This window comes from Lygodium microphyllum, chromosome 9 (genome assembly GCF_053477565.2).
Source record: "Lygodium microphyllum isolate KBCC chromosome 9, Lygodium_microphyllum_v1.1.10, whole genome shotgun sequence".
In the NCBI taxonomy this organism is placed as follows: Eukaryota; Viridiplantae; Streptophyta; class Polypodiopsida; order Schizaeales; family Lygodiaceae; genus Lygodium; species Lygodium microphyllum.
In genome coordinates, this window is record NC_141143.1 from 63,556,414 (window position 1) to 63,582,299 (window position 25,886).

The 25,886-nt window shown below is 40.1% G+C and overlaps 1 protein-coding gene across 5 annotated transcripts; it reads right to left on the bottom strand.

Moving 5' to 3' along the window:
• Window positions 1-25,455, bottom strand: LOC148031107 (putative UDP-3-O-acylglucosamine N-acyltransferase 2, mitochondrial). Of its 5 annotated transcripts, none has more exons than XM_087684637.1 (10): window positions 25,120-25,257; window positions 5,765-5,972; window positions 4,611-4,687; window positions 2,184-2,236; window positions 2,034-2,098; window positions 1,873-1,924; window positions 1,500-1,570; window positions 1,333-1,399; window positions 1,036-1,107; window positions 1-937 (listed from the first exon to the last, which is right to left on the bottom strand). In XM_087684637.1, the coding sequence occupies exons 1-10, from the start codon at window positions 25,163-25,165 to the stop codon at window positions 863-865; spliced, it is 786 nt and encodes a 261-aa protein (XP_087540763.1). In that variant the 5' UTR covers window positions 25,166-25,257; the 3' UTR covers window positions 1-862. The 5 variants fall into 5 exon arrangements, with proteins under 5 accessions (XP_087540763.1, XP_087540764.1, XP_087540762.1 ...); XM_087684636.1 differs by having other exon boundaries at window positions 7-937; window positions 2,184-2,233; window positions 25,236-25,455; XM_087684638.1 differs by lacking the exon at window positions 5,765-5,972 and having other exon boundaries at window positions 6-937; window positions 25,236-25,454.
• Window positions 25,456-25,886: the final 431 nt, after the last annotated feature.

Below are 25,886 nucleotides of genomic sequence, written 5' to 3' on the forward strand. Positions count from 1 at the left end.
TAAAATAAACCACAAAAAACTACACAACATGTGTTGATATGATTGAAATAAGCATATGAGAGGCGCCCATAAATGACTAAATGCCAATCATGGTTCTTGAGATCCTTTTGCCACATATTTGGCTCAATATGAACAATGTAATTTGTTGTAAAGGTAGATGCAAATAAAGTGGATAGAGTACATGAACTGAATCATCGTGAGCCATACAAGGACAAGTTAGTAGGAATGACCCTCAAATATTGCACAATATGTTGTCAATAGCCTATAAAATCTAGCCCCTGAATAACTGTTCCTGCAGGTTATGTACATGCACCTACTCTAAAAATGCTGTTCTAGATGTCATGGTGATTAAACTCACAGGAACAGGCTTAGCAAGCCAGAGATGTTACCCAGGTTCATGATTTGATGTATCATAGAATAATCTTCCAAAATACCATCAGTAGTTCTCATGATTAAGATGAAACAACCCTCAATCACACGGTCAAATCTAGAAAACCTGGCAGACATAAAAGTTACCGCAGGTCATGTAAATTAATATGGTCACCTTCTCCATGGTTTCACATGCCAAGTGACTTGTCTGCTATTCAAATTAAAACCTGCAGGTTTTCTCAACAGTTTCAAAGCTGTTTCTTTTTCCTGAGATAAGACAGAAACACTCAAACACCTACACGGTAGGCATCTCTCCTCCAAATACTAGCCAAGAGTGCAGGCAAAACCCATGCTGGCATTGCTCTATGCACAGATAGGACAGATCGCACGCCGAATGAACAGTGGAGTATGTATACAAATGAATTGTTGAAAAAGTGTACGTTTTGAACCTTCTGTTTTCAGTTTTGTGATTTTTGTATGCAAAAATTTTCCATTAACAGTCTAATTCAGGTAGCTTGCCAAGCTTTCTAAGTTGGACTTGTTGCCTGCGCCATTCTTTTGCAGGTACCTGAATTAATTATTTGATTAGGCAACCTTCAACCAAAGCAGTGGTGATTTCTAATAATATCTAAAATAACAGACACTGATCAATCATAAATTACATACAGCTGGAAAGCCTGCATAATCTCCCGGTTCTGTTATGTCATATGTAACTCCACTCTTTGCTGCAATACGGACCTGTCACAGAAGATCACAAATGAACCTACTGGCAAAAACACACAACTTATTTACCCTCACTCACACAATATCCTACTATGCTCATGCATTAATTCAGCTCACATAATATGACAAACTTTCAGAGTGATCATTTGAAGTGAAATAAACTTTTGAGCTACTATTAACATAGCAAGTAATAGAAATAAAAGTCATTGATTCACAGATCTTCAAACAAACATCCTCTACCTTGGAAGCAATGGATACATGATCACTAACACCTGCTTTCCCTGCCAGGACAACATAATCTCCCAACCTGCATGTTATCACATCACAAGTGGAAATCATTGCCAAAGAAAAAGAGTTGATATGACATTCAAAGACCCATAGACACAGGAGGGTTAAATGTCACTGACGTGGAAGAACCGCCAAGTCCAGCTTGCCCACATATCATGCAGGAATGTCCAATAACCACATTGTGTCCAATCTGAAAACCTTAACATTATCAAACAGACACATTTTGAAGGTAACTGAACAGTTCTGTTTAACTGCTCCTTAAAAGTCTGGATGCAGACAATTTAAGCTTCAAAATATTGCCAACTGTAGAGTAACAAAGGTTTCTTCAAAATGAAGCAGTAGTACTGTAGGCTAGGTTATCATTTTCTAGCGCTACAGAAAATATTAGCAGCTACATAATTAGATCTTTTAAATGCACTTTCTTTTAAATGCATTTTTTCACCATCCTTGATTTTCAGGCAAGTCAACACGCAATGAGGAAGCTCAACACACCTGAACATGATTGTCAATTTTTGTATGATGTCCAATAGTGGTGTCTCGCCAACTGCCCACAACTTAAAACCACATTTTATCACATCTTTTACACTGATAAACTTCAGAAAGTGGACTACTGGTGTATTTTAAACAAACACTGCCAAACATATTAACTGTACCTTCCCCTATCAATACAAGTGTTAGCGCCTATCTCAACATAGTCTCCAATCTTCACTTGTAGCATCTGCATGTTATCAGTTGATTTGAGGGGTGTTTGTTTGTCATAATACATCCATAGTATCTGAATAAGCATATCAATAAGCATGTACCTGAGGTTTCTTAACCATATTTCCATCCTTGTCCACCATGAAGCCAAATCCTGCTTTGCAGGCAAAACATCAAGCTTCTCATTCTCTGCAGCATGGATTTCTTTAAAGGCATCAACAGATATAACTGAGAGAAGAAATTAAAATAAAAATCAGCTCTGTTCTTCTTTGACTTCAACTGAGATCTTTAAATTTTCATGCTGTACCAGGTATATGCTGCAAACTCTACAAAAATCCAGAAACAGCTTCAAGTAGCTATTTATGTTTTCTACTTTAGAGAATGGTTAAGCCACCAAATTAAGAACAATAAGACTCAAACATCTGTCCACCCTTACTCTGATGCTAAAACCTTTTTTTTTCCCCAGAGAAAAGTAAAAATTCTATTAACACTCCTCAGAACAGTGTCCCAAGGAAAAAGGTAAAATACAAAGCAGCCCTGTGAGGGACTTACATATCAAAAAATATGTAAGAAGGGGAAGTCTACAAAGCTTGATGCCAAAACGAGTCTCACACACATACAGGCAAACAGTAATTATGTATAATTTGCAAGCTCCAACAAGCAAAGTGTATTAGGACAAAAAAGAAAGAAAAAAAAATTATATTAACGTCTACAAAAGGCCAAGATGGCCTAGGAGACCCAAGCATCTAATATAAGCATGATGAAATCTCACCATAAAGTATACAAAAGTTTAAAACAGTTCATATCTACAGGGAATTATGAATTTGTGTAACTATGTGAGGAAATGAAATGAAAAATGAAAACTAGTGAAAACAAAGTCAATGAAGCAAGTAATAACTGATGAGTAAAAGGATTCCGATATATCCTCTCTAAAGAACAAACGATGGCATCACAAAGCTGCCTGGCCTCCAATATCCATCTCAAGGGCTGCTGCCATACATGCTCCACCATGTTGGGGATAAAGGGGTCTCTGTGGAAAACTCATTTGGCAGGTGATGGCCTGGATCTGCCAATGGCCCTACAATCTACATTTGCTGCCCCAGGTTGGTGACATCATCAAACGCCTATTCAGCCCTGCTGATCAGGCCACCCTGCATCAGATCCTCCTCTTTCAACTGTCACCCAGCTCCAGCTTGCTGCCAGTGATACGCAACCATCATCTTCAGCTGGTCACATTGCTATGTTTACCAAAATCCAGCCCCAAAGAATGCTGCATTTAGGTCTCCAGCCTGCTGCCCCCCACCCCCCTCTTGGTGTGGACAAAAATAGGGAGTGAAAAGGGACCATCTAGACCCTTAGACACAGTCCCACCCTCCCCAATCGATCCTAAACATGGGCCACGTTTCAATGTCGATGCTCAATCTTTTCTTTGAAGTTAAAAGAGAGTGGTAAAGTCCAAACCTTACAAAGAGCCTCCCAGCATTACTTGTCTAAAAAGAATAGGTTTTGTACATTTTGCCAAAAACCCGACTATGTAGATGACAGTTGTCACTCAAAGGCCAAGGGTATTTGACACACACACTGGCACTATAAACCTCCTGATTGGTTATTTACTCAAGCCTTGTAATAGGCTTCCCCTGTTTGTTTTGGAAGTCCCTTACAGGGCCATTTTCGTACTTTACCTTGGGATACTTTGTCTTAAGGGAGTTCATTTATAGAATCATTATTTTCTCTATTACCCTGCCTACACCAAAAATCACTATTAACCTGCTACTCCAAGCATCATTATAACAAAACAAAATCCTTGGTATTTCAAAAGATAATAAATGTAGCTGCAGGCTACAAGTAACATATGCTGAAATTGTCATTGGCCAAAGCTGTCCTGCCATGTGCCCCATGCCAGCCAATTGCTGTCAGCCAAAGGTGCTTCAATCATGTCTTCGCTGGTCTTAGTTCAACAATAAACTGACCATTATGTGCAAGTGGCATTGTGCCTTTTGTGACCATAATGTGAAGACTCACACAGAGACCTTAATGATATCTGTAATTTCCTTTAGTATAGAATAAGAGATTTCTTATAATAATAAAAAGTAATTTTCCAGTTCAACAATTGGATAAGTAGTTTGAGAGAGTTCTACACGGTGACAAAAGCTAGATCTAGGCACTTTAAGAAATTGTCCGAGAATTTTTGAATGATGTCACCAAATCTCTTTCTTAGAATTTAAGGTTGATGTCAACTTTGATGTTATAGATGAGAGGTAAATCATATCGGCTATGGGTGTCTTGGTTATACTCAACTCCATATCTTCATGGTTAAGGTAGGTGGGTGAGATTGCCTCTCTCTACAGATGGGGCATCGCAAAAAGCCATCCATGATGGATTGTTGATTTCTAGGGTGTACTTTCTCCAATCTAGCAGTGCCTTGAATCCACGTACTTTCTTGGGCACTTCCATGATCATAAACATTGTCCTTACTTTTAAGACAGTTCAGATGGCAGTAATTCAGTAGCAACAGTAGCAGAAGAGCGTACCATCCTGACCAACACAAACACCATTGTGAATTATGCAATGATCACCTACAGCACAGTTCTGCAAAGATATATTGTACCTGCAAACCAACATAAGCTCAGCATTAGAGATTTTTATTTCCAAGGAAAATTGAGAGGACAATTCTATGCTTCCCACATTCAATCATGCAAACAAGAGTAACATGTACCTCCAATTTTAATGAATACCCCACCTCGCAGTCCTAGTTCCCTGGTTTTGACATTCCACATCCCTATCACAAATGACCATCCTATCTCATGCCATGTTTTTGTTGACTTAATGGACTTCAGCAAGGTCATTGGGCACCCACCGACAGCCCTTTCAAAGCCAGTTCATATTGCCTAAGGCTGTCCTCTTCAAAAGTGGGATTTTATGCTGAGGCTAGCTTCTTATTCTACTGCCTACAACTGATCACTAGGATCTCCATTGCCATCTGAACTGTTGAGCCTTGGCATGTTTATGAAGGTTGCAGACAGAATGGTGTCAAAAGGCCAAAGAGTCCACCATGGGAGCAGTATTCCACCACTAGTGCAAGGAAGAGGAGGGAATTAGGATTTCCTGCAGTATAAAAATAGTTGCATGCTTCTTTATGACGGTTATGCACTCGACCATTGTTGAAAGACACCCAAACCAGTGCCCGCGCACCATCAATGTGGACACCGCAAGGAGGCTGCAGTGAAGGCTTAACAGGCATAACAGCCACAGCACAACTAGCTCGTCAATTGGTGTGCAGACTATTTCTCATATTTGTCTTCCTCTTGAACCCTTTCTCAAACATTGTTGTGGCCTAGATCAAGCCAACAAGTAGTCGGGCAAATCTAACAAATGACCTGACCCATGTACTTGAATCAAGGTATAAGGCTCAAAAAGCCCACAATCAAAGAACACCATTATAAAAACAGCGCTTGAAAATCATAGAACACAGATACATTTCTATATCTACACTAAGTCCCTCAATTCACAAGTGCAAGCTTGTATCACTGCATGCACATGTTACTTGATTCCTTTGCACAGATAACTTTCAAAGGAGCCACTAATGAAGTATACACTATCAGGAATATCCATTTCCAATAAAGATAATGAGACCAGAAAAGCCAACATTAAACTAACGATAAGTATTGAGTGCTCAATACGAGACCAAAGTGTTGAGTAGGAACCAATGATGACATGGGGAGCCAACACTGAGCATGAACCAATGCGTGAATAAGGACCAACTCGGGCATGTTCATGGACTATGGCCCCGACTTCAACAATGGCAGTAGAATCCACATCTGCAAGCCTGTGAACCAGGCCCCCTCCATTTGCCCAGTTAAGATGCCCTCTTGCTTGATCTGCTGCAAACTGAGCTGTTGACAATAAAAGCAGAGCTATATTAAGGTGGTCTCTCACAACGCTGGAAAAAAAAGAATTTAGAGGGCAAGGTCTTTTAAGAGCTCTTAGAAGGACAGAAATCATAATTATGAATAGAATGAGTAGAATCAGCCATGGAAACCTTTTGTAATTTGATGATACTATAAGAAACTAATGTTAAACAATGCAAATTTGCAACATGCCTCGAGGAAGGTTGCATATTTTGCATCACATTATTATATTTATAGAGAGTAGAGTTATTTGCATTAGCATCAGCTGCACCAATGTTTAGTACCTATCCTCTAGATACCCATTGAGGCAAAGATAGACACAAAACCTATTTCTATTTATGTAAAAGCTATCCAAAATGAGGCAGCATGTTGTCCAAAAGATGACATCATAGAGGGCAGTCATTAAAGCAGCAAAACACAATTGTTCCGATCCTGGAAACACCAAGCATTCAGCTGAAAACATATCATTAGCAGTCAAAAAAGGTTGTGGCAGCAGGCTGGCAATTGGGTGGCAGCAAGGTGGCTTGCTAGATAGCTAAATACAGCTATTTGGACGATGGAAGCTGGCTGGCAGCAAGTGGAGCAGCCAGCAGCATGTGGACAGCAAGGGTGAGAGTGCAACAACTGTAGAGTGATGGTTGCAGCATATGCAAAGTGGCTAGCCTGACCCCCTACTTATAAACACATGAGCCAACCAATTATCTAGGGTGGTGACCTAACACTTTTGGGACAGTTTTGGGGATGTTTTAATGAGCTGAAAAATGGGATTAAGTTAATCAAGCTTTTCCTGCATAGCGTTGCCATTTTCTCGTTTCATACTTGAAAGTTCATGAACAATCAGACTTTTAAAATCTTGTACAAGTTTAAAGCTATCTCCTCGAGGTGTTTGGTTCAATTCAATAATATATACGAAGATTGGATCGTTGCCATTTCCACACCATCACATGATTCACCCAATTTAGGTGCAAATTGGGAGATGATAGGAATGTGATTGGTCATGATGATCTTAAGAGACCATCTAAAGACTAATTGCTTCCAAATGAGCGACAACACATTTTGGCTTGTTGAAAGTAGATAAATGTGAATTATTTTGTCAAGAAGAGGGCTAAGAGGTAAGAGGAAGAGCAAAAGAGAGAGAAAAGAGGAGAGAGAAAGAGTGACAAGGAGAGAGAAAAACTAGAATGATAGAAAAGAAGAGAGAGAAGCTATGAAAGCTAAATGCAAACAGGTGAGATGAGAGATAGTAATTGTATATTGATAAAAATCCAAAAACTACATATCTCACACCTTTTATACCTATGTCAGTGTAACAATGTTATTAATAACTCTCTCTCTCACTAACACATGTATTCCCAGCTTCTTGCAATCCATCCAAGCTCAAAAGTTTTTTCCCATAAAAACAAAGTTACAATGGCAAAGAAGGATGGATGAAAATAACTCTCTCTCTCACTAACACATGTATTCCCAGCTTCTTACAATCCATCCCTACTCAAAGGTTTTTTCTTATAAAAACAAAGTTACAATGGCAAAGAAGGATGGATGAAACAAAGAACTACTTTGATATCAGCTATACAAAAGATGAGATAAGAATCGAATAGTGAAGGTTTATTTGTTGAAATGAAGACCTAAAGAAAAGCCTCTGCCATATACATAATCTAGATGTCTCCAAAAGGAATTGGAGGCTTCAAATCTTCAAGAAATAGCCTCTGTAAAAAATAGACAGCTTGCTGTAAAAAAACATGATACACTGAAGAAAATTGCCATAACTTCTGATTAAAGTATCCAAATAGGACTTGCCACATATCAGAGCGTAGCTATTGAAGAGTACTTTGACCTATACGTGGCTGAATTCTAAAAATTAAGAAAAGTAAAATATGTTCTAAAATAGACTGTCGTCCAAACCCTATTGAGAGTGCAATTGGCTCCCATGTGACTATGTCTCAACCACCAATGCATCCCGTAAATAGAAAAACTCATCCAAAACAGATATAACCTCCAAGAAACTTCCTCAAGTGGTAAACCCTTCCACTTAATCAAATACTCAATGATAGAGCAAGAGTAAAGCTTCTTTTCATGCTACCCAATGACCTCCTTAGGAATGTACTAAATAAGTTCTTCATCCATAGGAGGCAACTCATCAACTATTTCCAGCTGGGTACCATAAAAGAGTTTGAGCTGACTAACATGAAACACATTATGAATCTTAGTGAAAGAGAGAAGTTTCAATTGATATGCCAAGTCTCCAATACACTTCAAGATCCTGTAGAACCCATAGAACCAATGAGCAAGTTTGTCGCTAGAGCCATCCTTCAGAGTAGAATATTGAGACTTGGATACTTTCAAAAGAACTAACTCTCCCTCTTGGAGCTCCAAAGATCGTCTCTTCTCATCAACATGCATCTTCATCCAATCTTAAGCCTTTCTAAGATTCATTTTACATTGTTGAAGAAGGGCTTGCATTCTTTCCAATTCTTCTTTTCCATAATGGTTAATCTTCTCACTAGAAGTAACTATTGATAAGAATACCTTGTAGCTACGCATAGCCTCAAAGGGTGAAACTCCAATGCTAGCATGAGTGGAGTTATTATAGGCAAACTCAGCCAAATGTAACCATGAATCTCATGCATGTTATATATCATGACAAAAATGGCAAAGGTAAGTCTCCAACCACTTATTAACCCTTTCTATCTGACTATTAGTCTACAGATGATAGGCTGTAGAAGAAACCAATTTAGTATCCATAGAGCTGAATATCGCTTACCAAAAGTTACTCATGAACTTGGTGTCCCTACCATACACAATCACATGCAATAATCTATGTAATCTTAATATCTACTCCATAAATTGACTAGCCACTAGTGAAGTAGTGAACTAAATCTTGGTAGGAATGAAATGGACTACAGTAAGTCTAACCACTACTACATAAATGCTATTCCAACCCTTTTTGGTAATAGATATACTAGTAATAAAATCTATGGTAATGCGTGTCTATTTGCCTTCTCAAATAGGCAATGGCTGTAACAAACCACCTGGCTTATGGGTATTATTCTTGTTTTGCTAACAAGGCATACGCTTCATGGCATAGTCCTTAACATCTTTCCACGATCTTTTTCAATGAAAACTCCTACTAATTTTATCATAGGTCTTAAACACTCCAAAGTGTCCAACTATGGGCAAAGAATATAACTTCTCAATAATTTTCAGCCTGAAAGAAGAAATAGAGAAAATAACAATCTTGTCATTAAGCCAAATGATACCGTTTTTGAGCTGATAATGTGAGTTTTTCTCCATAAGACCTTACTATCATTTCTAAAGTACATGGCTAAGCTCATCGTCCAAAAGATAGGCTTCCAATAATTCCTCAACTCAATCACCATGTGACTCAATCATAGCTGAAACTTGACATATCCACATTCTACCACATTGTCTTTGCCCCTTGTATGAGTGATATCAAAATCATAGTTTTGCAAGGTAGTTACCCACCTACATTGCTTAGGGATAAGACTTGACTGAGCAAGAAAATACTTTAGAACCGTGTGATAACTTTGAACTCTAAACCGGCTGCCATACAAATAATGGTGTCATTTTTTTATCACAAGTAAAATAACCAATATCTCTTGGTCATAGACATTCATAGTCATCTTTTTATTTGTAAGCTTATGACTTTCAAAGGTAATAATTCCATGCTCCTGTAACAAAACAACCCCTATGCCACGGCCATTGGCATCACATTGTATGGTAAACTCTCTAGAAAAATCCGAACATACTAGAATAGGAGCAAAAGTAAGTAATTCCTTTAACTAGTTGAAGTTACTGTCTGCAAGTGCATCCCAAAAGAAAGCTTCCTTCATCGGTCAAAGAAGCTGCTACCGCTACATAATACTTAATGAATCTACGATAGAATGATGATAGACCAAGAAACCCTCTAAGTGAAGTACTGGCGGTAGATGTTGGCCAATCTTTGACACATTGCACCTTCTTAGGGGTAGCCTGTATCCCTTGTTCACTAACATATCACCCAAGTACTCCACTTTAACCTACATGAAGGAGCACTTCTCCTTAGCAAAAAGTCTGTGATATCTCAACACATCAAAAACCTTCCTCATATATGATAAATGGTCCTATAAAGTATTGTTGGAAATCAATATGTCATCAAAGAAGACTAAGACAAATTGGAAGAGAAAATGCTATAAATTTTTATTTATTAGACTCTGAAAGGTAACTCGAGCATTAGTAAGCCCATATAGCATCACTAGGAAATGATATAGCCCATGATCAATCCTAAAGGTAGTTTTAACTTCATTACCCTCTCGCATACGGATCTTATAGCTATAAAATTTTATTCATTAGACTCTGAAAGGTAACTCGAGCATTAGTAAGCCCAAATAGCATCACTAGGAAATGATATAGCCCATGATCAATCCTAAAGGTAGTTCTAACTTCATTACCCTCTCGCATACGGATCTTATAATATCTAGACCTCACATCAATCTTGGCAAAGAATATAGCTCCCTTGAGCTCATTAAGAAAATCATCAACTCTAGGTATTGGATACTTATTCTTCACTGTGATCTTGATTAGATCCATGTAGTCAAGACACATCCTAAAGAATCCATCTTTCTTCTTCACTAACAAAACCACAGATGCATAAGGTAAAGAGCTAGGCTCAATAAATCCCATCTGTAAAAGCTCCTTGATTTGCTTGGCTACTTCCTCACGCTCACATTTTGACAATCTATAAGGTGGCTTATTGATCGGCTTTGAATGAGACTCTAAATTAATAGGGTAATCCACTGCTCTCTGAGGGGAGAATGAAGTAGGTACTTCAAACAAGCCCCTCTACTTCTCAAGTAGAGCTTTCAAAGCATGATGCTCTACTGAATTCTTGGATTGATCTTCTATCTCTTTATTCAAGTGCAATACAAAAATCTATGAGCACTTCTTGTACTCCTTGAGTTGTTTAATGGTGATAAGGAGAAAATTAGATTTACTTGAGATTCCCTGTGAATAAATAGGCTGCCCATCAATGGCAAACTCCATGTACAACTACAAGAAATCCATAGTAATCTTTATTAAAGTCATCAACCAATGATAACCAAGCACAATATCTATGAGTCTCATTTCCAAAGCAATTAGGTTCACCTGTACCTCATAATTTTCAGCTAACTGTATAGGAACCTATGGATTTGAGTACTCATTTCCTCTTCACCATTAGCTACTTGTACTCTTATGGGTTGCTGTAAATCAGTGAGAAAACAATGTAACATGTCTACAACTGACTTATTCACAAAACTATGTGTACAATCACTGTCTATTAGAATAAACACATCCTTTCCATGAATGGTACCCTTCATATGAAATGTATTAGGGCTCTTTGAACCTATCCAAGCATCTATGAAAATAGAACAAAAGGAAGTGGCAGCAAGAGGTAAATCTGTTCCGCCAAGATCAAAAAGAATATGCCCACCAGGGTCAAATGGTAATCCAACCATCCGCAACCTCATAAAACTAACCAGCATCAAGATCCTCATCATGCTCTTCAAATTCAGCTTGTGAACTCATTGTTGATTCATTAACAACCTCATCATCCACATCCTCAAGTGCTATCATGTTGTAATTCTTAGCCTTGGTATTCTTGAAAGTGCACTTGGATGCATGATCAACCATATACTTTTCACCACATTTGAAACACTAACCCTTTTTTTTTTCTTTCCTTGAAAAGATCCATAGGTATAAACTTGCCATTGTTTGCTGAATTATTTTGACTAATTGTTGGCTTTGAAACACTTTATTGTCTTGAAGCATTGAAAGTAGGATATGTTCCACTTTAAAACTAATTGCTGGCTTTGAAGCACTTTACTATCTTGAAGCATTGAAAGTAAGGTATGTAGGGACTTTGGGACTGCCAAATGAAGTATTGGAACCTCCATAATTGCCACCAAAGTTGCCCTCTTTACCAACAATCCTTTGCCATCCAAAAGAAGCCTGCATAGGAATGTCTCTCCTATACTTACGAGCCATACCTCTCTGCTAGCTAAATGGCATGGAATAGTGTAGTGGGTTTCTGAGCCATAACATCAACTAACAAACTAGGATCCAAACCATAGATATAATTATGCAACTTTGCATCATTGCTCACTCTCGATATATAAGGTAAGATTCAAAAACTGATTTGTATACTCTCTAACTGATAGGCTTCTTTGGTCCGACTGAAACCATTTGATTGCCAACTTTTCTTTCTCAATGTGAGATAAAAACATCTGAGCCATCTTAGCTTTGAATTCCTCCCAACTATCAACCTATTGACTTTCCCTCTTTATGTATCTCCACCATGTATAAGCAAAGCCCTCAAGGTGAAGAGTAGCAAAGTAACTCTGACTTCGAAGTCCACTCCTCCAATTCAATCTATGATGATAAATGGCCACTATATTTAATTAACACAATCTTATCACAAAGTTCCCTCTCAACAAAGCCTTGCTGTCCATTAGTTACTTGGAGCTCCATGTCCGCGTAACTACCATTGGGGTTTGAAAGATTAGAGCCACTCCGATGATAGATAGTTTGAAACCTACCTAAAGGAATAGCGGCTAGTTTCTAGTGATTTGAGGAGGATTTGACCCATGAATGCTCAAAATAGGCTCATCAGCTCTAAAAGAAGTCTCTCCAATCTCATAAGTGCTATGTGGTATCCATTTCTTTCCAATGATACCAGGCTGAGGATTATTGTTTAATAGCTGAAAGGACTGTTTATCTCTACTCTCTGTCTGCCATTTGTGCTGCCACAAAAATAGAGATATGAGTGCTAAGTTTATTCAAAGAATCCCTAGTAGAAGAAAAAAACTTCAAACTTCTCCAAGGAATCCTTGGTAGATTGATCCATGTGCTCCATGACTTCCTTGGTTTGCATATTCGATTGAACCAACTGTTCAACCGCCTAATCCAATTTACAAACCAATTCCATGTGTCTGATGAAATGCCTAGTCTCATGATTACAAAGAGTGACACTAAGAGTACTATATGCACCATATTCTTGCGAATCTTCATCATCATGACATCCCTGAAGTATTGCCTCACATGCTTCACTAATTTATTGCTGAACATCAACATTAGGCTTGTTTTTTTCTTTGTTTCCAGCTGTTTCTACTCACTAGTACAATGAAGTCCTAGTAGAGCCTCTAATACAAAAATAGCTATAACGTTTGATCTTGATATCGAAATCAATAACTTTTTTGATGAAAATCAAAGCCCACAAATAGCTCTTCAAGATGAGCTATAACACTCAAGTTCAAAATCAAAACAAAATATTCTGAGAATATTATTTTACTACTATCCAGAACAGTCCTATGCCCTATAAAAGCATTGTTTGTGTATCCATCTCCCCTAAGTCCAAGATAAGGTATTCCAACACTATGGTTGTCAAAGTGAAGCAATGCGGAAGTGTATGACCAAGACTAAGAGTAAAACAAAGAGAAAAAAGAGAAAAAGAGACAATGGAACACAAAAAATCTGCAATGAATAATGTTGTATAAGGAAGCAACTATGTACACGGGCACAAAGTGTATGTTTGCATGTGTCTCCACCTCAAAGATCTCATGAGCTGTAAACCTCAAAGTATGTGCAACAATCTCCATGATCAACAATCTCGAAACATGTGATTAGAATGTGTGAAAGTGTGTGGAGGCTCGGCAAAATAAATAGCCCAAAAGAAATGTTAAAAATAATGCAGGTCGATGTAAAGAAATACTTTGACACAGAAACACAAATAACAATTGTACGACAAAGCACAAACAGATAAAAAGACATTATTGGGATTAGGGTAACTCAGAGACAATGAACACAAAAAATAACTGAAATGATATAATTGCTAAACATACAATGCTCATGCAGCAAACACACTATGCAGTGAATGAATACTAAACCTCGAACTCCTGTATCTCAAGGATCAGGGCAAGGGTAATGAGCTAGAGAGTGTGACGTACTCTGAACGGATCCCAAATCGCAACAAGGCAACCTCCGGATGTCGAACACCAACAAACGCAGTAGTGATGCATGTTACCCCGTCCCTGAATAGGAATAGAACTATTACCAATGAGAATCTACCCATGCGAAGGCTGCAAATGAGCAACACTTGCTGTAAAAGGAGTCGTGCTGGGATGCACCACTATCAACAATCCACTCTTGAGTATATGGGGCCATCAACACAACATCAAAGGCCTTCAAGGTCCATGCCTCAACCATCTCCAAGTGGAGGAAAGCAATTGATAAGGGAGCAGCCACCACTCTAGAATCCTTTGAAGATTTCTCGTCTTTTTTCTTCTTCTCCTTGTCGGGGTAGTCCTTCTTCCAGTGACCTGTCTTGCCACAAATGTAACGAGTGGACTCCTTTCTTGTCCTCCTTCTTTTGGTCCTTCCCATTCTTCTGAGAGAATTGACCTATCAATTCCCCAATTTAGAAGCATTGGTCCCTTTCAATTGCTTCTCTTGGTCCAAGACCATAAGAACTAACTCCTCCCAACAAAGAGTCTCCAACCACCCTCAGGCAATCAAGGCAAAATAAAAACCACTAAAACGAGGTAATAACTGTGAAAGAAGAGTTATCGCCATGTCTTTAGAACATGGTAACCATGAAATGCATTTCAATATGCATGGCACACGAAACATGTTTCACTAATGAAACGTTTCGGTATACAATGTTTCACATATTTGTTTCATTCCAAGGAAAAAAGTAATTTCTATCAAAAACTTGCTAAATATATGTACTTTGAATGTGTTATTTTGTCGTTTCATGTGGCGTTTCACTTAGCACCTACCCAAGGGTGAAATGTTTCGTGCTAAAACGCAACGTTTCGAGTATGAAACGTTTCAAGGGTGAAACGTTCCACAGTTATCTTGCTTCAGAAGTAATCACCTTCCCTAAGTTATACACCTACATCTGAAGTTGCCTCAACTTGTTGATATGCTCCCACGTAGAAGATGACTTGTTAACACTCATGGTCCTTATCTGCACTTGCAAAGAAACTCGTTTCATAACAAACATTCGATTATACATCTAATCTAGCTCCACCCATATCTCCTGAGCCACTGTCAAATGCTCTAAATGGGAGATCACAATTGTAGTGCATGAGAGAAATAAAAATGAGTAGATGCGAGCATTTAGTTTGTCCCAATGCGCCTAAGCCTTTGCCAACTCTAACTTATCACTTATAGAGAGTTTGGACTCATCTCTTAATGAAGGATGGTGGATAGCCTCTGTAACAAACTCCGCCAAATCATTTGATTCCAAAATGGCAAGTATCAACACACCAAATGCAGTAGTTCTCTCCATCAAGCTTTTGATCTAATGGAAAAGTCGATAACATGGGCACCTTCTGATCCATGATCAACTCTATCTCAACCTCAAAAGACATCTTCACCTAAAATGCCTGCACAAAACACAAAAAGTAGCCCCGTCTAATTGTGAAAACACAGCCTGCTAGGGCTCTTCTCTGCTCATCCTGCTTCTTCTTCACCACACTCGTCTCAGCCTTCAACCAATGCACAACCTCTTGCTTGCCCTTGAATGCTGAAAACGCAGCCTTGTGTCACACTAAGATCTCCTCAAGTAGATCCTCACCAGTTCTTCAATGCTTTGATACCATGTCAGAGTGAAGCGATGCGTGAGTGTATGACCAAGACTAAGAGTGAACAGAGAGAGGAGAGAAAGAAACAATGAAACACAAAAAATCTGCAATGAAGAATGTTGTATAAGGAAGTAGATATGTAAATGGACACAAAGTGTATGTCTACGTATGTCTTCACCTCGAAGAGCCCATGGAATGTGAACCTCGAAGTATGTGCAATGATCTCCACGATCAGCAATCTAAAAATCTATGATCAAAATGTGTGAGAGTTTGTGAAGGCTGGGCAAAATAAATAGCCCAAAGAAAATGCTAAAAATAATACAAGTTAGTTGCATGAAATGCAACCAACTGCACAAAAACTAGCCAACTGCTCCTACTGTGCCACATGGCACCTACGATGATGACTACAATCTGCTACACCTACCAAGTCACCTATTGTACGACCAGACTGCCATGTGTCCTACCTATTGCGACTACACAAAAATCTGCCACATGGATATCCTGCCTGCTCCACCACACAAAACTACTCGCAAATGCATATCACTACTTGTACTGTCCAAGGAATGACAATCTCTAACAATGGTACGCTATGTATGACCTGCAGGAGCTGAATACAACCTGCAATATCCTATCAAGATCCTAGAAATTCTCTGAATTACTCTGTGACACTTGTAACCAAGTATAAAGCCTTCCAAGAGTGGTCCCAATTCACCGTTTGAGTACAATACTTTATGTAAGACCTATAACCAATCCAAAATGACCAATAGCACCTATAGATGATTGAAATTTCATCCAAATGAAGACCCAAATGCCCTATTTCCACTTAATACACCTATCCCCTGCTCTAAGGAATATAATGGCTGAAATTTCTCTTGTAGTAAACATGTATAATCCCTGTAACTGATCAATGGAGTCGAAAACAATGCTATCCAACTAAAGTCTTCAAATCTTCAATGACTCCACTCATGGTACTGTGGTGAGGGATATAACAGCATGACAGGCTCCCTACACGAGCTCCATATCATCGGGAGGTAGGAAAAGTTTCCCCCAAATCGGTTGGTTACACCCCTTCAGGATCTTTAATAGTGGGGGAGGATCACCTCTCTATTGTCCTACTGTCTTTCCTAGCATCCACCTTTTTCCTTGGTGGAAATATCAACATGGTAAAAACATTCTAATTAATCAATCAAGGATGAACTGCATAACTAAAAATTTCCTTCAATCTTCAATGATATACATGATTGATCAATGAAAGATTGAAATGAAAAAATAAGTGTTGGCTGAGGGTCTTACCAATGCAATTCAGTGACTCACTAATTGCTAGTACTTACCTTTATAATATTTCAATCTTAGGCAATGAAAATCATACAACAAAATTAGAGTTATGCATCAAGACAATGTAAATGACACCCATGATGAAATAGAACTGAAATGGATACTAAAATTCAATGAAAAGGGCTATGATCAATTAGAAGAGTACTAATCTCTTACCTATTAACCACTTCGAAGAATTAATTGATCAATAATATTCCATCAAGAAATAAAAAAACTTTTAAAAAAGTAAATATTGAGAGATTTCAAAGATTAAGCAAGTAAAAATACTTTGATCAAGCTTAAAGAAGATGATTGATACAAGCTTCAGTCCAATAGTTCATAATCCATCATGAAGCTTCAAGATCCATAAAATCAATCCATAAATACTTAAAGAAGATTAAATACGTGAAAAATCAATGCCCCAAGCTTGCTTGAACACTTAAATGTTGAATATTCAAGCTTTTTGAAGAAAAACCCCAAAATATAACTCCAATAAGAGCTTCAAGAGACTCATTATACTGAAATTTCTTCAATTCTTCAATCTTCCACCTCAATGCTTCTTGGAGCAATGTCCTTTGGCCCTAAATGTAAGCTTTCTTGAGCAATCTTAAAAGATTAAAAGAGTTTCAGCAATAGCTTGCTGTCCATGACCATTGGAAGGTAAAGAAAGCTTGAAGAGACAAAGAAACGGGTTAATCTTGTTGCCATTTATGCTCCATAGCCAAATAGAAAGCCTCAGGAATAAGAAGATGCATAATCTTGTGAGATTTATCAAGATTTTTTACCATTGAAATTGCTACCCTATTCTTCCATAGCTAGGGCTTGAAGGAGATGAAAGAGAAGCTTCAGAGAATCAAATAGCAGCTGCCTTGCCTTCTGGAAGTAGCCAAGTGATGCGATCATCAGGAAATGAAGCATAGTCAGCTAGAGATGGAGGAAATGCCTACAAGGATCACCACAAATTGCACCAAAATTTGCATTGGCTATTGCTAAGTAATGGCCTGGTTAAAACCTTCATCAAGTGTACTCCATATACTAAGCACAATGCCAAGATTATTTAGCCCATGCTCCAAAATAAGAATCAAGTCACTGAGAAGTAAGATATGAGGTTTCTATTAGAGATTGTCATGCCCTGGACAGCCAGGAGTGTTACAATGTGCAAAGCAGGTCAGAGCAGCAAACACACAGGTGCCACATCAGCAGCCACGTCATCACTGCTAGGGCAGATGCCACATGGCAATCTGTAGTCAGACAAGTGCAGTCGGACAATTCTGCACTAGTCAGCTGCATTTAATGCAGGTCAATGCAACTGACCTAGTCATTATTTGGCATTTCTCTCCAACACATTGTTGTACACTTGTATCTAACAGATTTCAGCCTGCTAGTGACGGAGACAGCACTCGGGGTTGACACAGATTGAACTTTGAAGTCCTCAAGGTGGAGACATACACACATATTCTCTCTGCACCCGTGTATAATTCTGCATCCTTATATAGCATTCTTCACTGTAGATTTTCTATGTTTCACTCTCTCTCTCTCCTCTCTCGGTTCACTCTTTGTCACGGACATTCGCTTCCGCATTGCTTCACTCTGACATGGTATCAGAGCATTGAAGGACTGACCTAGGGTGGACCTATCTGAAGAGGAGTTTTCAGCGCGACACAAGGCTGCGTTTTCAGCGTTCAAGTGAGAGCAGGTGGGCTGCGCATCAGAACAAGGCTGAGGCAAGCCTAGGCATGCAAGAAAAGAGAAGATTTGTTGAAGCTGCTACTGTTTTTTCTGTTGTTAGAGAAGAAAGAAGGCTGTGTTTTTGGCCTTCAAGTGCAGATTTTACCTTTTCATCGCCACTAGTGCAGCTAAAGAAGGTTCGGGACGCAGAGATAAGAGCCCTAGCAAGCTGCATTTTCACACCGGTGCAGCTAAAGAAGGTTCGGGATGCGGAGATAAGAGCCCTAGCAAGCTGCATTTTCACAGTCAAAGGGGGTTTCTTTTTCATTGTGCAGGCATTGCAGGTGAAGATGTCTACAGAGACTGATGTGGAGTTCTAGGCAATCCTATACCGGAAGGTGCCTGTCTTACCAGCTCTTTCATCAAATCAAAAGCTCGATGGCAACAATTACCACATATGGCGTATGATGATGTTGGCCATATTGGATTCTTATGATTTGGCGGAGCTTGTGATGGAGGAGATCAACCGACCCTCAATGTGAGAGATGAGTCCAAACTCTCTTTAAATGCTCGTGCGGAGTTGACAACGGCCCAGTCTCATTGGGACAAGCTGAATGTCAAGATTCGTTCTTTTCTTTTTGTCTTGTACAACAACCATGATAGCCCATATAGAGCACTTGACGGTGGCTCGAGAGATATGGCTGGAGCTTGACCAGATATACAACCTGATGACCCTTATGAAGAGGGTTTCTTTGGAGGTGCAGATGAGGACCCTGTCTGTGAATAAGTCTTCTTCCCTTCGGGAACACATCAACAAACTTCGGCACCTTTAGATACAGGTTCAAAATGCAGGGAAGTCCATTTCCTCTGAAGACATGGCGATCACTTTATTGTCCCAGTTGCCGCCACGATTCGGTACTTTTTATTCCGCTCTTATTGCTTCAAGGCAGGAGTCTACTCTTTGGTGGGAAGAGTTAGATCCTATGGTCTTGGATCAAGAGGAACAGTTGAAGGGACAGAATGCTTCCAAATAGAAGGCATTGATTGGTCAAGCCTCTCAGAAGAAGGGAAAGAACCAAAAGAATGAGGAGGACAATAAATCTAAGAACAAAGAGAAAGAATCGACCTACCATATTTGTGGCAAGCCGGGCCATTGGAAGAAGGATTGCCTCGACAAGGACAAGGATACCAAGAAGAAGGACACGAAGGATTCTAAAGCACTAGCTGCACCCTCATCAGCTACTTTTCTACACTTAGCGGTCATTGAGAACTCTACACCGAAGACTTCTAATGCTGCCATGATAGCTTCCCAAGCTCAAGAGTGGATCATGGACAGTGGTGCTTCATGGCACATGACTCCTTCGACAGTTGGTGTTACCCATTTGCGACCCTCGCGTGGGCAGATTCTCATAGGAGACAGCTCTTCTGTGTCCATTGTTGCACGAGGTGAGATGCAATTGATTCCAAATGAATGTGGTGGTACTCACACTTCCGAAGTGTTGCATGTGCCAAGTTTAGGGTATCATTTGCTTTCAGTACATAAGATTTGTTCTCTTGGTCTCTTGGTGGAGTTTGACAGTGATGCTGTTCGAGTTCTTGTTCGTGGATCGAGAAAGGTTCTCTCTTTAGGGTATAAGAAGAATGGCATCTACAAATTAAAGTCTTCTTCTACTCTTACCTCTCTCCTTCTTAGCATGCTCGGTTTGGCCACCTAAACTATGAGTATTTTCGGAAGGCATCACGAGGATCGATTATTCAAGGTTTGCCAGACATAGTGGTGAGCCAGCAGCCATGTGTCTCTTACATTCGTGGAAAGCAGCATAGGGATGCAATTCCCCACACAGCTTTGAGACGGTCTACTTCACCTATGGAGCTTGTATCTACGAATCTTTGTGGCCCGATGAGGAATGAGTCCTTGAAAGGGAGCTTGTACTTCATGTTGATCATAGATTACTTTAGTAAGATGATATGGGCCTACTTGACGCTGAAGTCGGAGGCTTTCTCCCACTTCAAGGAGAATCGATCGGGCCAGAGATTGAAGACCTTGTGATCAGACAAGGATGGTGAATTTGTTTCTAATGAGTTTACTCGTTTTTGTGCAGATAGAGACATTCACCAGGAGTTTGCTAATACCAACACTCCTCAAGAGAATGGCATTTTGAAGCGGAATAACCGAAGTGTGATTGAGATGGCATGCACCACAATGGAAGATCGACAGACACCTCAATTTCTATGAGCCAAGGCAATGGCTACGGCATTCCACATCCTAAATCGATCCCTCACTTTGGCCATTGACAAAATGACACCTTTTGAGGCTTCCTTTGGAACTAAGCCTGATGTCTTTTATTTCAGGATCTTTGGGTGTGACGCCTATGTGCACATCCCAAAGACATAGCGTGACAAATTTGAGACAGCTTCCCAGACAACAATCTTTGTTGGCTGCACCTCCCAGTCCCAAGGTTATCGCTTGTATGGTCCCATAAAGCAAGATGTCTACACGAGCCAAGATGTGCGGTTCCATGGGAGTTCTGGTCACAAAGGGGGGTGAGGAGCACCTCATAATTGGAGATCCAGGGAAGATTTAGGCTCCCAAGATAGTTCCTTTGGAGCCAAAGCCTCTTGATGAAGATTCTTCTTCAGATTCCGAGTCTTCTCTTCGACACTGGTTACCTTGGTGGAGATCCTGCCGGTGGATGTACCGGAGTCTTCAGTAGATGGAGAGCGCCGAGGATAGATCTGCGGCCTCCTCCCCGTTAGACCCATAACACACTCTATGATTCAGGGATCGAGGAAGGTCCCTGAGGAGTGGGAACCGCACGATGAACCACGGAGGTCACTGAGGCCCCAAGCACATTCTACAGAGCTTATTTGCTCTAACTAATGTTTGATGTCCTGTGTTATGCAGGATCGACAACCTACATCAATGAAGGAGACTTTACAGTTTGATCATTGGCGGAAGGCGATGGAAGCCAAGTTTAAGGCTATTGAGCGGAATGGCACTTGGTTCTTTGTGCCTCGTCCCTCTCATAAGAAGGTGATTGGTGTCAAATGGATCTTCAAGACCAAGTACCATAGTGATAGCTCTTTGGAAAAGCACAAGGCTCACCTTGTCACTAAAGGTTTTGCACAACGCCCAGGTGTCGACTTCCATGAATTTTTGCCCCTACGACTTACATGGCGACTATTCGTGTTGTTCTTGCCTTGGCTGGTCATAGAAGATGGCATGTTTTTCAGTTGGATGTGAAGTCGACCTTCTTAAATGGTGATCTGAAGGAGGAGATCTATGTAGAGCAACCTCTGGTTTTGGTTTCTCAAATGGACAAGTTTACAGGTTAAAGAAGGCCTTGTACGGCCTGAAGCAAGCTCCACATGCTTGGAACGAGAAGATTGATTCATTTCTCCAAGCCAAGTTGGGATATCGGCGTTCTAGGGCCGATCCGTAGCTTTATGTGCACACTTCCGAGGGAGGTCATGTGTTGTTTGTTTTGTATGTTGATGACTTGATTATTGCAGGTGCTCATATCTAGAAGGTCGAAGAGACGAAAGCAGCCCACACCAGAAGTTCAAGATGACGGATTTAAAACTTTTCCATTTCTTTTTGGGCCATGAGATTTATCAGTCTTTGAGGAGGATTTTCATCTCTCAGCAAAGATATGTACAGGAGCTCTTGGTGACTTTTGAGATCCGTTTCTACTCTGGATCCCAAAACTGGAAGGCCACTTCCCACACAGATTCTCCTTTGGCGGATGCTACTCACTACCATCAACTAATTGGCTCCTTGATTTGGCTCCTCAACACACGGGTTGATCTATGTTTTGCTATGGGTCTCATGGCTAGGTTCAAGAGTGCATCTCAACAGGTGCATTGACAAGTTGCTCAGAGGATACTACGGTATCTGAGGGGGACCTCCGACTTAGGGATTCATTATCTAACAAGTACAAGTGCTTCTAATCTTGTTCTTGCAAGTTGGAGTGATTTAAATTGGACTGGAGATGTAGATCAACGACGGTCTACTACAGGTTATTGTTTTACCTTGAGTGCTAATACAATCTTTTAGAATAGCAAGAAGTAGCCCATGGTAGCCCTATCTTCAATTGAGGCAAAGTATCGGGCTGCGTCTTCTACCACATGTGAGACTGTGTGGCTTCGACAGTTGTTGGAGGAGCGTGGCTACCCCCAGACTCATCCTACTCTCTTACGGTGCAACAATGAGAGTTGCATTGCCTTAGCATGGAATCCTGTTTTCCATGCCCGGACGAAGCACATAGAGATCCAGTACCATTTTATTAGAGAGAAGCTTCTAGATGCGACTATAGATGTGGAGTATTGCAAGACAAAGGATAATTTGCACATTTGTTCACGAAGGCGCTTCCCCAAGCTCTTCTTCGGAGACATGCCAGATCCCTCAACCTTATGTCCTATCCAGGATCTAAGAGGAGGTATTAGAGATTGTCATTCCCTGGACAGCCAGGAGTGTTAGTGTGCAAAGCAAGTCTGAGCAGCAAACATGCAGGTGCCACATCAACAACCACGTCATCGCTACCAGGGTAGATGCCACATGGCAATCTGCAGTCGAACAGGTGCAGTCGGCTAGTATAGTAGGACAATTCTGCACCAGTCAGCTACATTTAATACAGCTAACCTAGTCATTATTTGGCATTTCTTTTCTACTATATACAGCAACTCTCCAATACATTGTTGTACACTTGTATCTAACTAATTTCAACCTGCTGGTAACAGAGACAGTACTCGAGGCTGATGGAGATCAAAGTCTTTAAGGGGGAGATATACGCAAATATTTTCTCAATACCTGTGTATAATTCTGCATCCTTATACAGTATACTTCACTGCAGATTTTTTGTGTTTCGCTCTCTCTCTCTCTCTCTCTCTCTCTCTCTCTCTCTCTCTCTCTCTCTCTCTCTCTCTCTCTCTCTCTCTCTCTCTCTTTTTGTCACGGTCATTCACTTCTGCATTGCTTCACTTTGACAGTTTCTTGGCAACCACCATGGAAGCTTGAACCAAAAGCTTGAGAGGGAAAAGAAAAAGAAGGTTTGTCTTAAAAAGTACCTAAACTTCTAACCAAGACTAACTCTAATCTCCCTATCTTTAACCATTTTACCTTCAAAATAGCCTGTTATGGATGCACGACCTACCATTTTGTCCAAGATGCCTCCAACTTTGCTTTCAAGTACTCTGGTTAACTCTAACTAGTTGTCCTCGGTCTCCTTGGTCACTGCACTTATCTATTTTTCCACGCTGACACCCTATCCTTGAGTAGCCAAAAAGTAACAAGACTAAGAAGAAAACCCAAGAAAGGATTTTACCGAATGGATCAAAGATCAATGCTCTAATACCACTTGTCAAGGAGAAGGCTGACAGGTGAGAGAAAGAATAGCAGAAGAGAGAGAAAAGGTGATGAGGAGAGAGAAAGATTAGAATGATAGAAAAGAATAGGGAGAAGCCATGAAAGTTAAGTATAAACAAATGAGATGAGAGACAGTAATTATATATTGGCAAAAGATCCAAAAATTACATATCTCACACCTTTTACACATATGTTAGTGTGACCAGGTATTATTAATAACTCTCTCTCACTAACACATGTATTCCCAGCTTCTTACATATTTGTATAGTTTAGTGATTGACAAAATCAACCTAGCGCAAGTCGATGTATGTTATCCAACATAAGTTTTCCCAATTGTTTCAAGGATCCTTTAATGTGCATAGGTATGTGTGTGTGTACACGCAATCAATGTCACTGTACGATTGCATGTACCATACAAAGAAAACTTTGTAAACAAAAAAATCCATGTGAATGTTAAACTATTGGGCCCATACTAGAAGGCAAGTGGGCCTAGGCATGATTTGGTTTAGGGATACAAGCCTATTGATAGGCTTTATGGGTGGAGAATAGTAGTCCAAATAGAGAGGAAACTAAAAGCTATGGAGGTTCTGGGACTGGTTGGAGACTTGTTATTGGTTGGACGGTAGTCACATGCCATGAGTGTAAAAAGCCCTAGAAAACAACACTCCACACAATCATACACCTTGGGATTGCCCTCTAGCTAGTTTCGAGCCTAAAGATTATAAAGGTATGGCATCTTCATAGTCGTGGACCATTTCAACAAAAAATACCCTTACAGATCCAATCATTAATACCACGCATGCTGACAGATTCCCTTATAAATCCAATCAGGATGCCACTCATACTGCTCATTTGTTGTTTGATTACCTTTACAAATGCCAAGTTCGCAAGGGATTTCAATTCTATCCTACAGTCTTCCATTTCCACTGCATTTCATCCTAATATACTGATGCCATGGGCAAGACTCTAGAAATGATCTTCGGATGTTGACAAAGAGCAGGAAAACCAACGAGAGGACTATTTGCAGTTGGGTTGCGTGCCATTGATGTTAAGATGATATCCTTTGAGCAAAGCTAATAGTCAAGAAAAGCATAGCAAAGGCATGTCAATGTTTGATTCAAACAGGATTGGGCGTAATGCAAGCTTCAAAAAAGTAGCTCCTTACTGATTAGAAAGAGGGAAGAATGAAACGATTTCTCAAGAATTTCCATCAGCTGCTTCAATCGCTCACGTGATTTCCGACAGAAAATTTTGACATACAGACAGAGATTGAGAGCCTACCCGTTTGATGGCATGTCATAATCTGCGACTTGTTGCTCTTGCTTCCCCAGAGGCCGATGCCGTCGCCAATGAGGGTGAGGTTATTCAGAGTCTGTGGGATGCATATGTGCCATCGAGAACAGACCACGGCGGGCAATCTCCGCCTCGCTATCGCTGCCATGGACACACTCATTTCAATACCGCCCGCCTCGGATGAAACTCTACTGGGCCCTATGCAGGCGCGGGGTCTCGTTTAAAATACGTCCAATACCACCCTTTCAAACGCCCATCTATATTACATTATTATTTGAGCTACACTTTCCGGAAAGTGTCAAACCACCACATTGTTCCCGAACTTAGTTCTCAAACCAAACCAAAGTGATCATTTATGTCATATGATTGGGGGTAGAAGGAAAGATAAGTGATCATGTATATCTATACTACATTATTATTTGAGTTACAGGTTCGGGAAAGTGTCGAACCACCACATTGCTCCCGAACCTAGTTCCCAAACCAAACCAAAGTGATCATTTATGTCACATGATTGGAGGCAGAAGGAAAGGTAAGTGATCATTTATATCACATGATAGAAGGAAACATGGTCTCCTTCCACCCCCTTCTCTTCTCTTCTCCTCTCACTCTCACTCTCACGGGACAAGAGGAGGCAAGTCA

Excerpts from the sequence above, each read along its gene's own strand:
- LOC148031107 (XM_087684636.1), bottom strand. The coding sequence starts at position 25,407 with ATGAGTGTGTCCATGGCAGCGATAGCGAGGCGGAGATTGCCCGCCGTG. Across the intron at positions 4,688-5,764 it reads GGTTCCTACTCAACACTTTG|GTACAATATATCTTTGCAGA; the intron begins GTCTCGTATTGA and ends GTTGGTTTGCAG. Across the intron at positions 1,108-1,332 it reads ATGTATCCATTGCTTCCAAG|GTCCGTATTGCAGCAAAGAG; the intron begins GTAGAGGATGTT and ends CTTCTGTGACAG.